Source organism: Electrophorus electricus, chromosome 22 (assembly GCF_013358815.1).
Source record: "Electrophorus electricus isolate fEleEle1 chromosome 22, fEleEle1.pri, whole genome shotgun sequence".
NCBI lineage: Eukaryota > Metazoa > Chordata > Actinopteri > Gymnotiformes > Gymnotidae > Electrophorus > Electrophorus electricus.
In genome coordinates, this window is record NC_049556.1 from 5593329 (window position 1) to 5611444 (window position 18116).

The 18116-nt window shown below is 42.4% G+C and overlaps 1 protein-coding gene across 1 annotated transcript; it reads left to right on the plus strand.

The window, feature by feature from the left end:
- Positions 1-1200: 1200 nt before the first annotated feature.
- agpat2 (1-acylglycerol-3-phosphate O-acyltransferase 2 (lysophosphatidic acid acyltransferase, beta)) lies at positions 1201-18016 on the plus strand. The gene is made up of 6 exons (XM_027020608.2): positions 1201-1708; positions 9192-9325; positions 9526-9701; positions 10629-10724; positions 14647-14719; positions 14876-18016. The coding sequence occupies exons 1-6, from the start codon at positions 1533-1535 to the stop codon at positions 15031-15033; spliced, it is 813 nt and encodes a 270-aa protein (XP_026876409.1). The 5' UTR covers positions 1201-1532; the 3' UTR covers positions 15034-18016.
- The last annotated feature ends 100 nt before the right edge of the window (positions 18017-18116 follow it).

Consider the following 18116-nt stretch of genomic DNA (forward strand, 5'->3'; position numbering starts at 1 on the left):
GAGAGAGAGAGAGAGAGAGAGAGAGAGAGAGAGAGAGAGAGAGAGAGAGAGAGAGAGAGAGAGAGAGAGAGAGAGAGAGAGAGAGGGAGAGGGAGAGGGAGAGAGAATGTCATGATCTGATCATCTCCGATTACTGGATCACCCTTCTAATCCTATATCCCATTAACTTTTTCTGATGCAATCTCCTGTTTGGCCTTTCCCTCTCAAACAAAACTAACTCACCTTTCCAAACTTCCACAGCAACATCTCTGACTTCTAAATTATTTTTCTTCCCTTTTGGAGAGGTAGCAATCAAGTTAATATCTTTCTTAAAATTCATTTATTTTATAGCTAGTTTGCATAGTTGAGGGTGGTGTTAACCTAGAGGAAGACCTTTATCCCTCTATGGCCAGAGGAGCTGTACAGTAGTTGACCCTGTGCTCTAACCCCAGCATCCGAAGAAGCTCTGAGATATAAATATATATATATATATATATATATATATATATATATATATATATATATATATATATATATAAACAAATAAGTAAATATATAAAATAAGTATATATATATGTTTATTCATATATATTATTTATATATATATATATATTTTTTGTTTATTTATATATATGTTTACTTATTTGTTTATATATATATTTACTTATTTGTTTATATATATATATATATTTGTGTGTATATATATATAAACAAATAAGTAAATATATATATAAACAAATAAGTATATATGTATGTATATATATGTATGTATGTGTATATATATATATATATATATATATATATATATATATATATATATATATATATATATATAAACAAACATTCCACACTATTCCCACAGAGAAGGTCCGGAATCGTCGTCGACTGCTGCCGCTTTCGTGGCTTGCCGTTTCGTCCGTAGAACATTTGCCTAACCAAATACGACTTACTCAAATAATTACGCATAGTGGTAATATCTTCAACAAAGCCTTTGCCCCAAACACGCATCGAAACAGTTCAAATAACGGTTCGCATCATTGGGCGCCCTTAAGATTGTGAAACAGTGGAGTAGACTGGCTCTTTAGCAGTAAGGTTTGTGCTAGAATATTCAAATACATTCTTGAACATTTAATTCTGCTGTCGCCGGAGGGGCGTCATTTCCTCCGTAAAACTGATTACCGCGAGTAGATAATGTTGAGCAATGACGGGGGAACATAAACATCTAACACCCGGAAACACACCAGAAAGGGCCACGTTTTTTGCCTTTGAGAATCGCAGTGGCTGCTCAGCCAATTCCGTCAGAGGTTACACGCCTGCGGAGTCTGTGTCGTCACGTTTTTGCAAACACAGACACATTGTTTAAACTCCTCTCCGCCTTAGGTTTTTATGGCAATATTCCCGTCCGACTGATTTCACGTAGACGAGCGACAACGCAACACCGGAGTGTTTGATTTAGTCCTGGCCGATGTAGGCGCAGTACTGGCGGTGGGCACGCTTTAGTCTGCGCGGTAACGTTACGGTGGCTGTCTCTGGGTAGCGCTTACCGGAGCGGTATGGAGGTTTTGTGGATGCTACCGCTGCTTGTGGTCCCGGTATTATTTTGGACCAGCAGTACGTTTGTCTTTTATTTCAAAAAGTGTTTCTACGTGGCGTATATGATGTTGCTTGCTATGGTCGCTATTCCGATATGCATCCTGAAATGCGGCGGTAGAGACATTGAAAACATGAGGTAAGTTATCGGCGCGAATAATGGCCATTCTCTCATTTTGCTGTTGGGGAAAACCTCTGTGCTAAGCAGCATGTTATGGCAGTTAAATCTTGGTTTGGTGTTAAACGCGAACAGAGTACTGTAACCCAGTGTGTAATTTGAGAGACCCTCAAGCTGACATGTTTCTTGCTTAGCTAGCCAGATTTTGCATAATGTTGTATATATTCTGCTAGCTGTGTATTGACAGCAACCTCTCATGTGACATAAACGAAAACAGCCGCTGGTTTCTGTACCATTTGGTGTGCTTTTTGTTATGGTTATTCTGCTTGAATGTGCTAGAATCTCTGGTAGTCTGGACAGATGTTCAGGGCATTTAACGCTATTCCTTTGCGTCGAAGCCAGTGTGCTAACCTGCCTAACGCTGGGTTCCCTAGCGCCAGTCCTCAGCTATGGGCTCTGGGCAGACATTTCCAGCACTGTATCTTAGTTATCTCCCTTACTGGATGATATGCTATTTGGCGGTTTAGTTTTATTCCGACACTATCTGCTTGCTGGTGTAGGCCCTCGACACGCCACAGCTGGTATAAAAGGGACAATCCGACACTAACAGGACAACGGATCATTCATTCCAGTGTTGGCCAGTCAGCGTTAGCTAAAATAATAACGAATAATACATTCATATGTTGGCTGGCTAAGTTAGCTAAAATAACAACGACTAATACATTCATATGTTGGTTGGTTAGGTTAGGTTAGCTAATATAATAACGACTAATACATTCCAATGTTGGCTGGCTAGGTTAGGTTAGCTAATATAATAACGACTAACACACATGTTGGCTAGCTAAGTTAGCTAACTGACGCTAGCGAACACATCCGATTCTTTCTTTTTTTAGGACTTTCAGGACTATTAGGCGGTGGAATATAAAGCCTAAGCTGTAATGCATCGAGCTTGGAGAAATTCAAATCCGTAGCTAGTTAACGTCCTCGTTGTTAGTTGACAACGCTTGTAACGTTACGTGTTTATGCTCAACTGGTGTAACTGACATCGATTTAAACGGTCCAAAAATCCGTTGGAAAGGAAGCGTAACACAAGCTGCTAGTGATGGACGATTTGGCAGCTGATCGATAGACTTCCGGATTCTATCGCGTCGGTTCGCATCGATCTTAGTGTCGATCACGTTAGCTGTCTTTACTATCCCAGATTTTGACGCGTCGAGTGGAGTGGGTTTCAAATTTCCAAGTTAGTTTGCACGCAAACCGCACGTCTGAATTACTTGCAGAATCCGGATATTTTATCTTTATTGCCCACGTAACGAGAAAGTTAAAGCAACGTTCACCTTTTGCTTTGAAAGCAGAAACAAGTCCCTTGTGTTACACGGGGTCAAATTCATTTAAACCTGGAGCTAAGAGTGTGCACGCAAAAATTACGCTGTCCAGTGTGCACTGCTATAGTATGAAGACACTTTTTATAGTGTGAAGACAGTTTTCTAGGTCAAATATCCATTTTTAGTAGTAATGAACATTCACTAACCCCCCTCTCTCGGCCTAAGGTAACCTGATTGATATTTTAAATCACTTATATATTGGGTCATACATTATCAGTGTTCACCATCATAGTGATACACAGGTGATATCAGCTGTGTTAATAATGGACTCTGGTCAGATTGACATGTCAGATTGACATGGCTTGTTGAACTCGGGCAACTTTACCTGGTATTCCCTCCCCACCCCTGAGTCGGTTGTTCGGAAAGAGATGTGTAATGGGTGTCCAATGGCAATGTAGCAATACCAACGCCCTCTCAATCGTTTACGAGCGGACAGATGTGGCGCTTTGCCGTGTGTGTGTGTGTGTGTGTGTGTGTGTGTGTGTGTGTGTGTGTGTGAGAGAGAGAGAGAGAGAGAGAGAGGTTTGCAAGATGCAGAGCTTGCTTTTTTCTGTTAATGGAATATGTGTTTCAGTGGGTAAGATGTGTGTCTTTGTGTTGGCTCTGGATCCACGTGTGTGTGTGTGTGTGGTAGAGACAGAAAGAGATTGTGGTGTTTTATTGCATCAACACTCTTCTCTTTAACCTAGAGGTTATTTAGAAATTGGAGCCTCTGTCCCTTTCTTCCTGTTTCTCCCTGTCTCTCTCTCTATATATCTGTCTGCCTTCCTTTGCTGTGTGGACTGTGAGCCAAGTACAGGATAGAATAAAAATAAAGCACTTGAAGGGTAAGGAGCACGGGTGATGATCGGTGAGAGAGAAGGAGACACGTGTGGCGAGACAGACAGACAGACAGAGAGAGGGGGGTCATATTGAACCAAGTTTACACAACAGTACCGCAAGTACATGCTCACCTCCATTCTGCTGTCCTCTGCACAGGTTTTTGTGTGTGTGTGGGGGGGGGGGGGGGTTGCCAGTAGTCGACATATAAAGCAGATAGCATGTTGTATCTGATTAATCGCGTGCCGTGTGCATGTCTGTGAATCCACATGCAGGGATTTTCCTAGGACTTGCTTGCTAGTGATGCGTGCACTTTCTTTGCTTCCTGGCCTTTCCCGGCAGTGACGTGTCCCAGAAACCTTTCCTGCTCATCAGAAGATAAATACATCCTCCCAGAGTTGTTTACATACAGTATTCATGAGGTCCAGCCTTGTTGGGTTGCAAAGTGAAACAGAAACGTTGCAGTTTACACCCACTTTTCCTGTTTTAACAACCAAAATTCTATGGTTTAAAGATTTAAAGTCATTGTGCCTCCTGTGTTTAAACACTTTTATTTACAGATTTGTTAGCCAACTGGTGTTCCAAATTCTTTCCCATCACACACACCCTGTGTTAGGGAATTCTGGGTAATGTGATGTTTACATCTTCTATGTCAAGATAGAACTTTGACTTGCTTTTGATAAGAAAACGCTTGCGAGGTTGATGTGCATGGTGTCTGGAGGTTTCATCCAGGGTGTTTAAATGGATGGCTTTTCTCTATGTTATCTGCTATGGCAGAGGAACAGGAAGATCTCCATACAAAGAAGATCCATGGAGTTCACCAAGGAGTCCCACTTTCTGTTCTGTCCCCTGTAGGGGTGGGATGTTCTCCAGAGCGTGTGCAGGGGTGGAGTAACTCTGACCTCTGACCCTGGCGAGGGCATTTGGAAGGGGGTTGCGATTCTCAAAGTGTTGTCATCAGAATTTTAAAGCAAATTTCAAATTGTGATCATGGAGATGTACAAAAAAAAGCTATGATGATGAAATCAGGCAACACCTCGCAGAGTAAGGAGCCTTAAGAAATGTGGAAATATCACTTTAGTGGTGAAGTGAGATGAGACAGTATGCATATGTGGTGATGTGTGATGTTTATTTATGGAAAATAATTCCTAATTAACCTAATTAATAATTTCTAATTAACACAGTCCATTAAACAAAGGTATGTGGCCAGAAAACACATAAAACAAAATAAAACGTGGAGATACACAGAGACATTTAGGGTGGAAAAAGAACCCGGAACAAACGGTACAAAACTCCAGACAAGGACGGAGACGGACACAAATCTAAAACAAAAACGAAGCCTCTTGAGACCCGCGATTAGAGGGGAAACTGATTGATGAGGAATTGAAAAGATGTGGAATAAATGAATCTAAAGTGTGAGCTATGTTGAAAGGCATTTGCAAGCCAAAGTAGCAGAATGATACATTTTTTCCAGCACAGTTTACAATACAAATGTTTTCCATATAAACACCCACACATGCTTCATTTCCTTGTGCTGTTCCATTGCACATGAGCTACCAGCTGAAAGAAATTACTGACGTAGTGGCGTTTCATATGAAAAACTATCGATAAAGTTGTTTTTTTTTAATGGATATAGATAAAAATTGTAAAATGTATGTTGCTTTTAGATTCGTACAATATTGTTGTGTTTGCATAATTCTAATCTCTTAGATATTCAAAATAAACTATTATTTCACTACTTGCCTGCTATAGATTGCACTGGTTATTATTTTTGCACATCCAAAGTCCATTCTAACAAAAAAAGTTTGCATTAAATATTTTTTTTTTTGCAATATCACCCAGCACTAGTGAGCTCACAGATGGTGAGATGATGGTGCCGGCCTGGCAGCTTGGTATGCAATGGAATCTGGGCGGAGCCATTGGCAAGGCCAATCACGGCATAGGGGGTGGGGTCAGGAGACGGCAGTAAATTCATCAGTGGGGCCAGTTTAGTTGCACCACAACACGAGGCCAAAAGATCAATTTAAAAAAATGAATACCCCAACGGGAGGTAGCTGAGGCGCTTTGTTGTGCTGGTGGAGTGAGGAAAAAATTTGTTTTAGTTATTTTTATATTTTCCTCTGGACGTGATTCATATAGCACCAAATAAAAGCACTGGTGCCTTGTCCTCCTCCTGCTAACACACGCGCACACACACAGTGGTTCTCGGGGCCTCTATCTTCCTCTTCTTTATTTTGCTTTCTTCTCTTTTCTCTCTCTGTTTCATGGTTGTTAAAGGGCGCTATAAACTTGTTGAATTTGTGGATGTGGTGTTACAGGTCCTGTATGTATGTACAGTGCCTCCCAAGTAGCATTCGACCCCCTGCAGGTTTTGCAGGTTTACACATTTGGAGTTAACTAAGCATTGTGAAATTAGGACTGTAGATGGGCCTGGGCATGTGAAATGTGCTGCTGCAAAAAGAAAAACACTGCTGTTATTTCTCTATTTATTAATGTTTTAATTTTGCAAAGTCTACCAGAGGGTCAATTATTATTCAACCCTTCAAACCACCAGAATTCTGTTTGGTTCCCTCAAGTATTAAGAAGTACTCGAGGTATTAAGAACAATGAGCTTCACATAATTTTCTGTTTTTTCCTGCCTTTTCTGACTATAAAAGCCCCTCCCCAAACAAGTGAACAGCACTCAAAGAAGGTCAACATGGGAAAGACTAAGGAGCATTCCAAGGCCATCAGAGACAAAATTCTGGAGGGTCACAAGGCTGGCATGGAGTACAAAACCCTTTCCAAGGAGTTGGGCCTACATTGCTCCATCGTTGGGAGCATCATCCGGAAGTGGAAGGCTTATGGAACTACTGTTAACCTTCCACGGCCTGGACATCCTTTCAAAGTTTCCTCCTGTGCTGAGGCCAGGCTTGTCCGAATGTTGAAGGCTGACCCAAGGACAACAAGTAGGGAGCTCCAGGAAGCTCTCATGGCGGTGGGGACATTGGTTTCAATAAATACCATAAGTAACGTACTCCACCACAATGGTCTCCGTTCCAGGCGAGCCTGTAAGGTACCTTTACTTTCAAAGTGTGATGTCAAGGCCCGTCTAAAGATTGCTCATCATCACTGGGAGGACTCTGAAGCAGACTGGTTCAAGGTTCTCTGGCCTGATGAGACCAAGATCAAGGTCTTTGGTGCCGACCACACCTGGGCTCCTCCATCATGGATCTTAAGCTGGGTCTTAAGATTACTCCAGAGACCTGTGCCGGCCTAATCAGGTCTTATAAAAAATGATTAATAGCTGTAATTGCAAACGAGGGTTATTCCATAAAATATTTAACCTAGGGGTTGAATAATAATTGACCCTAATTTTTATGTTTAAAATGTATTTTAATTCATTTGAGCAACTTGTACTTTTTGTTTGTAATATTTAGGCATCTGTTAATAAATGCTACACTTGTTCAAAATTGGAAGGCTCTAAATTATTTGCAACTTGTTGAATTTGCAAAATCTGCAGGGGGTTGAATACTACTTGGCGGCACTGTATGCGTGTGTGTGTGTGTGTGTGTGTGTGTGAGTGTGTGTGTGTGTGTGTGTGTGTATATGTCCCTTTCTGAGTTCTCTGTGCTATTATGTTATTAATATATTATTAATATTGTTTTTCCTGTGTGCACCACACTGGTGAATATGTGTATCTGTGCATGCACACGTGCATCTATGCACATTTTGTGTGTGTGTGTGTGTGTGTGTGTGTGTGTGTCAGGGTTACAGTGGGGCTGTAGGCTGACAGATCACCTCAGCCCTGCGCTTCCTCTGATGCCGCAGTCGCGGATGCAGAACATCACGTCTACGCTTGTGCAAGCACCGCTGCACTTTCACCCATGACACTTGCACTCGCTCTGCTGAGTGAGAGGAAGCGTACAGAACTGTGAGTGTGCAAAGGTCTCGGGTTGGACAGATAAAGTACACACCCCCACCCACACCCCCCATCACAGACATACTTGAGTTTACTCCAACACTCTTGAGTAAATGACTAAATTATACTGCAATTCTGTGTGTGTGTGAGTGTGAGTGTGAGTGTGTGTGTGTGTGTGTGTGTGTGTGTGTGTGTGTGTGTGTGTGTGTGTGTGTGTTGGCTCCAAAATGTGGGTTTAATGCTAAAATAGCTGCTGGGGGAATTTTGTGGCAACACTGGCTGTTCATATGGTCTCTAATGCCCCTGACCATTAGCCCCTCCCACTCTTCCTCTGAATGAGGCTGCTGCTTTATCACAGTGAGTTTCCACCTCTCTCTCTCTCTCTCTCTCTCTCTCTCTCTCTCTCTCTCTCTCTCTCTCTCTCTCTCTCTGTCTCTCTCTCACTTGTGTGCTCTCTGCTTATTTGGCTCCTAACATATAGGTTAGTAAGGCTAAAAACCCGTTATCAGATAAGCGGATGGCCGTTGTGGACGGCCATGTGACCTTAGACGTGCTCATCGGCATCAGTGTTGGTAAGCCCCACCCACTGCCTCCCTCCATCTTGCCCATTTGGCTGCGAGGCATCGCGACCGATTCTTTGTCAGTGTATTTTAATCCCACCCTTCACCAACCACATGGCTTCCAGAGATTAGCAATAGGTTGAGATCAGTGGTCAGGGTGATTAGAAATTAGCAGTAGACTAAGATTAGAGATTTGAGCTAGCCTGATATGAATGATGAGCATTCACTTGGTATTCGAGAGCAGTGTTAAAATGAGATTAGAATTGGACTAGGCCGCTGTTTCCCATTCCAAAGCCATCTACTGAGATTAGATTTGGACTAGGTTGCTGTTTCCCTTTCCAAAGCCATCTACTGAGATTAGATTTGGACTAGGCTGCTGTTTCCCTTTCCAAAGCCATCTACTGAGATTGGACTTGGACTAGGCTGCTGTTTCCCATTCCAAAGCCATCTACTGCCTGTTCTAGTGGTTTTTCCCCTGTGCTCAGCACACCTGATGGGTTATCCGATGCTTACCCAGCTCCTGATGAAGTAAGGGGAGGTGTTAGAGGTTGGGGAACACCGTGCTGTGTGTCGAGGACTAGTGCAGGAGCGCCAATGAGGGTCCGTATTGCTGACGAGATGCTGCTGGAATTGTGTGAAACTCACTTGGTTGCCAGAGTTTAGTAATGGTCTTAGACTTTGTGTTGGAATGGTGTTAGACTTTGTGTTCTCTTGTGATCACGTGCAGATAGTTTAATTGGAATGTTTTGTTTGTTTGTATGCATGTGTGCGTGTGCACACACGTCTGTGTGTGTGCGCACGTGTGTGTGTGTATGCGTGCTTTGTGTTCGGCGGCACAGGGTCATCCGCTTCTTGGTTCGCCATGTGAAGTACTTCCTGGGTCTCCGCATTGAGGTCAGCGGCTGGGAGCACCTGCAGGCAGAGGGGCCCTTCGTCATCATCTCCAACCACCAGTCATCTCTGGATGTGCTGGGTACACACACACACACACACACACACAGAGGTAAACTGTTACCATCTCATATCACCACTCATTTATCACCATGCTTGATGTCATACACAGAGCTTAATTCAACAACCAAAGCAATCAAACGGCACTCCTGGAAACTGGAAGCGCGGTTGTAGGGTTCACGGCACTCCCGGTCACGTGTTGCTTTCTGTCTCCCCCTGCAGGCCTGATGGAAGTACTGCCGGACCGCTGTTCCACTATTGCCAAGAAGGAGCTACTGTGGGCAGGGACTGTGGGCCTGGTCTGCTGGCTGGGCGGGATCGTCTTCATCAACCGCAAGAAGACAAGCGACGCCAAGAGCGTCATGTCCAACACCGCCAAGATCATGCTTCGAGACCAGGTACGTCCATCCAGACCCCCAGACCCTCCAGATTATTGCCCTTCACAGATTAACTGCTGGGCAAGCAAGTGAACTTCTAACCCAGACTACCCCACAGATGAAGGTTACCTGACTAGATGGCTTCTGGATGGATTACCTCGGATTATTTTTGATTATTTTCCCCAGTTACATTTACATTGATACCCCGAGGTTGGATACTAATTTGTTAGATGAAGTTGGACATTATCCTCCCACATTCACATTTCCATTGGTAATAAAATTGACGCTCTTGCTACATTCTTCAGTCTGCACCCTGTACAGCAGTAAAGATGAACTACATGAGTAGCAAAGATGAGCTCAGTGAGGACTGTTACACTGTGACGTTCAGTAAAGATGAACCATGTGAGGCATGTTACACTTAGTTTCTAAGGACTGAAACACTGCTATTATGACCCTGTTTACACATTTGAATCATCTTACATTTCTGCTCTTTTGGTGGCCTGTCCTTAATTTGCCTGTCAAAGAACCAGGAATCAACACATACACAAGAGATGCGTATGCGTGACTCGTCAGAAAATCCTATTTAATGCAAATGATCTAAACTATGCCTGTAACTCGCAGCAAAATGTAACAGATAATTTTTGGTTCACACAGAAAAGTGGCTTTAAAAGTAAGCGGCGTTTTAAGAACTGTTTTTTTATTCCTCAGTACCATGTTGTAACATACAATCGGCCAAACCCAAGCCTAGGGCTATGGAGAGGAAACTGCCTTAGTGATTGTGCTGGTGACTGTTTAATACCCAAAGACAGCTAGACTAGCCCTGTTTGTAAACTATGATACAGGCAAGGTTAATAGAAGAATGTATGATAGGATCATGTAAATGTACATCATAATGGATTTGACATTATCTATCTATCTATCTATCTATCTATCTCTCTCTCTCTCTAGATTAGTCTGTGGGTGTTTCCCGAGGGAACAAGGAATCAAAAAGGCGATATTTTGCCTTTTAAGAAGGGAGCTTTCCACCTGGCAGTGCAGGCACAGGTGACTCGCAAACACTTGCACCTGTCACGCGCACACACACACACACACACACACACACACACACACACACACACACACACACACACAGAGATAATGGAGAGAGGCAGAGGGGGTCTTTGCATGTGTATTAGGTGGAGTGAACTGTTTTGAACACCAGAGTGCACTGCTGTTCCACTAAAGTGCACATAATCCCACTCAAACAGCTACTCATTTAAGTAGGTGTTTAATAAAACGTTGGATTTTCTGTCTAAAATATTAGTATTCCATTAATCTGTTAATACCTTGGTTTGGGCATTAGATGTTTGCTGAAATGCTTGTTTCAGAGGCAGTAGTGTGGAATAGTGAAGATTTCAGACAGTGTAAAAAACAAAATAAAACAGTGGAACAGTGGAAAAAAGACGATACAAGACAAACAGTAGTGTGTACAGCCTGAGAAAAACCAGTGTGGCCCAAAAGGAATGCTGTCTTTTAAACTGAAAGTTCAGTAGAAAGACTCTTAGACCATGATGTACTCTATAGAGTATACTCTATGCGGTGTACTCTACACAGCTATAGAGTGTACTCTATGCAGTGTACTCTACACAGCTGGCTTTTATGGGCTCTGCTTTAAGCCTTACTAAACAAACAAAAAAATCGTTAATCAAGGGGGAAAACGAAGAAGACGTGTAGTACCGCATAACAAATTGATCCACGTTCGCTTTGTTCTTCTGTCTCATCACTGAACAGTGATGGCCAACTACTGGGAAATGGATACTCTCGCCTTAACTCCCTGCTTCCCCAAGTGGTACAGTCCCACCTTCTATCATTAGAAATAGTGCATCTACGTTTCCTGTTTGGCCGGGCTGTAAAGGAATATTTCAGCATGTTTTAACATAATCTCTGTCTATGGCATCTATGGCATCTGTGGAATACAGTCAGTTAGCACAAAAAAAGCCCCTGGTTAGAAACGCTTATAATGGAAATTTGTTCAAGCAAACAAAAAATATGTTTTTTATTATCATTGAGTAAAAGGGGTCTAAGATATTGGTTCTGTTTGCTTATATTTGACATTGGTTAAACTGCAGTGCTTTTCCATTGAGTTTCAGGCGGTGTGTTGAAACAAATTCCACCGTCTTTGACTTATGGGATGTGGTTTTTTTATGATCAAGCTCATCCCATAGGTGTCCTTGCACAATTCGTGATGGTCCAGACACTCTGGGAGGCAGACCGTTTTCCATAGCTCTTGTGCACACATGGTTTCAGCATGAGTTTGTACATTTTGCCTCTTTTTTGTTGCATAGAAAAACCCAGAGAATCGCTGTTAGTTTCCCATCGTTTCCCAAGTAGTGTAAATGACATGACAGTTGTTGGCAGAGCCACGTGAGATGGTATAGACCAGTAGTATAGACCAAACTTTGGGAATAATAAGGAATTATAAACCTAAATTAAGGAATCTTTAGTAAATTATCAAGTCAAAAAATCTGTCTTGTGTTCCTACCAGTCTACTTTTGGAGATAAACACAATCACTTTGGCTACTGTGAGGTCTTTTCACTGCTATTGCCAGAAAAAGAGCATCGTATCGCACTTATTACTGAGGTCTCTAAAGCCTTCAGCGCAGTTGGACCTAAGCTGCTTCTAAGCACCTTAAACACAAGCTTTGATGCACCACTACCTTGTTCCAGAATCACCTTTTTGACAACCAGCCATGTGTGGCCCTGGGCCACCATAAAGGAGACCTATTGCCAGTAACTAAACATTCTGCACAAGGCTCAATCCTAGGGCCAGTTCAGTATTTATCATAATGACATTGCCACCTCTGCTTCTGGAGAAACTACAGTGTTCTTTTTATGGTCTACAAATTTCCCTACACAACCCTAAGTTAGTTTTAAATGCTGATTAAACTAAATTTATGCTGTATTCCATAGCTCCTAAAATAGCTCCTTAACACTTAATATATCGTTACGCTGAAAGGATCCAACGATAAAAGAACTGAATGAATATATTTCTTGATATACGAGAAATTTACTTTTAAATAAAGTAAGAAATATATTTGCATGTAAGTAAAGTTTAAATAAAGCGCCTAAATAAAACACTTGGCGGATCACATGTGGGATCCATGCTCTCTGAAGCCGGCTGGCTCGCTGTAGAGGCACGGCTACCCTCCAGGTGCCTGGAGCTGCCACTGAACTGGTGAAGTCCGCCGGAAATTAGCCTGTGTGTGTCCTGTTATTCCCCCCTGTGTTACAAGAGCCCCCGAAGCCTCGTGCTCCTCTCACTGGGCCGCTTGAAGTGTTTCGTGGCTGCCCGCCTCCATCCTGCGCCTTTGATTGGTGTGTTTTTCATTATTTATTGTTTTGCCTATTTATTCTTTACGCTTTACTGATCTTGATGGAAAGTGCAGAGATGGTTACTTTTTAGCTCTTTATTTTTGACCTGATCATTTTAGTTGGTGGAGTTATTTGCATTAATTATTGATAATTAATTGTTAATATTAATTATATAGTGAGATTATTCATTTGTTTTTGTATATTTTGCCATAATTTCAAGTTATTGAATATTCTGTAAATAAATGGTTTTGTTCATCTGCATTGCGTGTGAACCTTACCTAGCTTACTCCAAGTTGAAATCAAGGTTTATTGGTTATTGTTTCTTATTTATAAGTGTCAGTTTCGTTGTCCATAATCCAGTATTGCTCTTCTGGCGTAAATGGTTCTGTCAGATGCCATTTGGGCTGAATAACTTGGGTGGTTTTTCACTTTTAGAGCTCTTTGGAGTTTTCTTTATTCTTTTGCCGTGTCTTTGTTGTTTACTACCGACTTTGAACTTGTGCGTGTCAGTCCCAGCCGTGTTTTTAGTACCTGGACCCTGGTTCAGCACTGCTCACCCAGGTCACCTGACACGCACGCACGCACACACACACACACACACACACACACACACACACACACACACACACACACACACACACACACACACACACACACACACACACATACACAAACACAAACACACAAACAAACAAATAAACAAACACAAACAAACAAAAGAAAGGTCCAGGATAGGGGAGAGCTCTCTAAGGTCCTCTGGGAATTGTAGTCATGTTAGAGGGCAGCAGGTCTGGACCCTGATGCCCCAGTGCGAATGGTATGAATTAGAAACGTGAGCCTCCACCAGAAAAGTTCATACCAGGATAGAGCAGTGTGTGCTACTTCCAAAGCGCGTGTGTGTGTGTGTGTGTGTGTGTGTGTGTGTGTGTGTGTGTGTGCCTGCCTGCCTGTGTTATCTTGCTCCCCTATGTGCATGCAGATTGTATTGTATGACAGGATAGGCACTGAATATCTTAAGCCAAAGTAATTAAACGCAGGTGTCTGTCAGCATTGGGGGCGGGGGATGGGGGGCAGGCGTCACTTAATCTAGACCAGACTAATGGAACCCTGATGTTCTTCATTAGGTTAAAACATCTCAATGTCTTAGTATGGTTCTGAAGTTCTGCTTGCCTGAAGTAATATGGTCTGAATTGCTTTTTTTTTTTTTTTTTTTTACAGACATATTTGTGAAAAAGTGTATGGGTAGATGTCTGAAATTTGGTCCGAGATTGCTGAGAATGTACGTGTTATTTCATGTCAGACTTTGATATAATATCATCAGGTGAATACATTCATACACAGAGCAACTAAGTGGAAACACATTCATTGTTTTTGGAGAGGTGACGAGGGAAGGGGTGTGTGTGTGTGTGTGTGTGTGTGTGTGTGTGTGTGTGTGTGTGTGTGTGTGTGTGTGTGTGTGTGTGTGTGTGTGTGTGTGTGTGTGTGTGTGTGTGTGTGTGTGAGAGAGAGTGAGTGTTTCACCCAGTTACTGACCACCTCTTTCGCTCTCCTCTTTCTGCCCCCAAATTTTCTCTCTCTCTCTCTCTCTCTCTCTCTCTCTCTCGGTCATTCCCAGGCGCCCATTATTCCTGTTGTGTTTTCCTCCTACAGTAACTTTTATCTCCGGAAAGAGAAACAGTTCAAGTCAGGTGACAGACCCTTGAAGTGCACTGCATTCTGACATCAAGCCATTAGAATTCACCACACACAATTCAGGAGTATTTTCTGTATTACTGTACTGCTCTGAGTGGTGTGGGAGATGATGATGATGATGATGATGATTATGACGGGCCTCTTCCTCACAGGGACGATCACTCTGAAGATCCTTCCAAAGATCGAGACGAAGGGCCTGACGTCAGACGACGTGACGCCACTCTGCGAACGGTCGTATGGTGTGATGCGCGCTGCCTTCCTGGAGATCTCCTGCCAGTCTCCTCAGAGCAATGGACCATCGAATCACTGAACACCCCGGTGGCCCTGCCCTCTTTCATCGCCTCTCTCTCAGCTGGGTTGCGCTGCAGTGGCTCAAGACATTTGTTGTCTTGCCGATGGTGGCTTGGTAGCTATGGCAACCAGATGCTTCCAGTATCTTCTCCAGTGTCCAATGCATACTCACTCACTCAAACTTTTTTGCGCGTGTGCACAGATATACGCACACACACACACACACACACACACACACACACAAACAAACACAAACACTTCAAATTCAGCTATACACTCAAAATGTCTCATTACTTTCCTCTTTTTGGGATGTCTGTGAGCTTTGGGCAGTGCAGGGATGTGGGGTTAACCAAGGGCAATGACCTTTGACCTTGCGCCTTAGAGACATTGCGGTCTGTGTCCTGTGCGACTTGGTGCGTGGTTTCATTTTTTGGTTGGTTGGTTGGATGTGTGTAACCCCCCGTGAGTGATGGGTTAAGTTCGGAGTGAAATGTGGAAGCATCTCATAGATGCGTTTTCCTCCTTGCATGCCTTCAGACGTCTTTGTCTCTGTCTCTCTCTCTCGCCACCTTTCCCGACCCCTGTCAGCCTGTCGGATCCCTAACCCCCTCCCCACTCTCCCTTTCCCCGGACACAGCCAGCGTCCTCGCTTTCTTACGTTACGCCTTTTTTTTTAACGTTTTCTTTGTAGACGTCACATTGTTTATCATGATTTCTGCCATACCACTGTTCCGATGACGTGTGCTCCCGATACCTAATACCAGCCAATTAGAAGCTTCTGTCACCCTTCACCTCTTGCCCCATAATGGAGATGTCTACAGATTATGAAATTGGATCAGAAAGTTCCCTTCTAAACCTCGTTGATTCCACGCTCAGAAAAAACAGAGCAGGACCTTTCTTGCTCACACTGACAGATTGTGGGCAAAAGTCCTTGAAAGTTCATTCCTTTCACTCCCTTTGGGCTCTTTCGAGTCTGCATGTGAACTCGAAGAGCCTTTTTTTGACCTTTTATCTTAGTTATGTTGTATGTCTGGTTCTGAAATGTTTTCTTTTTTTAATTACTTTTTTTTTTTTTTTTGCCTTGGCCCCTCCCCCGCACACACCCTCGTTCGGGAAACGTACCTGCAGCCCTGTCAAGAGGGGGCGTGCGGTGTCGGATTATACAAATTCTACTGCTCCAGAGTACAAGCTTCTCTGCCTGTGCCATTGTGTGATACGTGTGTGTGTGTGTGTGTGTGTGTGTGTGTGTGTGTGTGTGTGTGTGTGTGTGTGTGTGTGTGAGAGTATGTGTGTGTGTGTGTGTGAGAGAGTGTGTGTGTGTGAGAGAGTGAGATACTGGTTCCACACCGCAGCGCTGTGGGCTGGTTACCGGTCAGTCACCGGATAGCGATCGGTTGGCGCAGCTGCAGGAAGGGCAGAGCCTGATGGAATCCCATGCAGTTCATCCACCTATCAACTGCGCCATGCTGCTGATTTTATCATCCATGATACAAAGTTAAGGCTTTGAATTAATACTGTGTATAATTCCCTTGTAAACATTTAACAGTTCTTTGTTACGCTATAATGAATTCAGTGAAGAAATATCTTTCTAACACACAGTGTAAAATTATTTCTAATGGGCAAATTGTTTAGGGAGGGTTTGTCACGATAAAAGAAAAATCACAAGTGTTACTTCCAATCCGACCTAAATAAAACGTTCACTTTGATTATTAGTGTTGGAATTTAAAATGATATCCAAATTCATTGTGGTAGCCGTTAAAAGCCCTGTTGGAAGGCCCCTTGCACACAGGTGCAGGTCGTCCAGACAGAAACCCTCCCAACCAGCATCCGCCAGCCAACGTTTCTCTTCCGCTTTTGACACTAGCTTTCGTTTTGTTTTATTTTGTTTTTCATTATGAATGGCTAATGTGCTATTTATAAGTAAATGACTGAAACAACTGTACTTGATATATATTTAAAACACACATGTAAGTGTCAAATGTCCTAACATAGTTTCACTGGATCTGTTTCAGAAGAGTTTTTGTTTCTTCGTGCTCCTTTTGTATGTTTCAATGTGCAGGCGTAATCCAGAAAGCACAGTTACTACTGAAGTTAAAAACACAAAGCGGTAACCTAACCTACGTACACCAACGCCTCCTGTTTCTAAAACTTAGTACTTAACATTTAATAAGCAAAATATCCAAGTCCAGTTTAGAGTTGAATGTCATAACTGCACCGCTATTGCAAAATATACAATGGAATCTGTTGAGACATGTAGGGTATATATATAATATTATTATATATTTTAGAACTAAATAATTTAAACGCTTAAAGTACAGTTTACAAGAAATATGGGTATTTATACTTTATTTAAAAGACAGTCACTGCCTGTGACCCATATAACATACCAACTTGATTGTATTAAATGTTTAATTCAACAGTTTCGAGTAAATGTAGAGTTTTAAAGAGTTAGCTACCTAATCACCACTGACTAAGTTGGAAGCAGACCTTTGGCATGGTAACCATGCTTTAACGGTTAACCTTTTAATTGGACTTTTAATTAAACCCCACTGTCACTGATTACAATTAATAAGAATTTGCTGTTATAGGACTTTTCATTTTGAATACTCCAACATATGTATTTTTTTTATATATATATTTTTGTTTGCTTGTTCCTGGAAGAATGTAAGATGTAGAAGTGTGATTTCCACCAAAGCTCTCAATGGTGTAAACTGGTGATAGTTATAGATGCGTTCTATCCCACTAAACAGAGCATATCCTCTTTTGTGTGTGTGGCATGTGGGGCGTGCTCTGCTGAAGCCACACCCACATCCACACGTGGCCTGGAAGCACACTGTAATATCTGGTATTATATATAATTACATGCGGAGAGCCAGTGAGTCCCATGCTCACAGAATCTGGACACAGCTTGTCTAAAGAATGCCTTGAAAAAGATTAAATAAATAAAGACAAAAATAAATGTCCCTTTTTCCTATGGGAACGGGCTTTTTTCCATTCTAGTATCCCTGACTATTTTCTTCTTTCTTCATTTTTCCTTGTCTGTACTCGAAAAAGAAAACCACAACAGGAAAATGTCATGAGCTAATAGGCTGTAGGCAATAC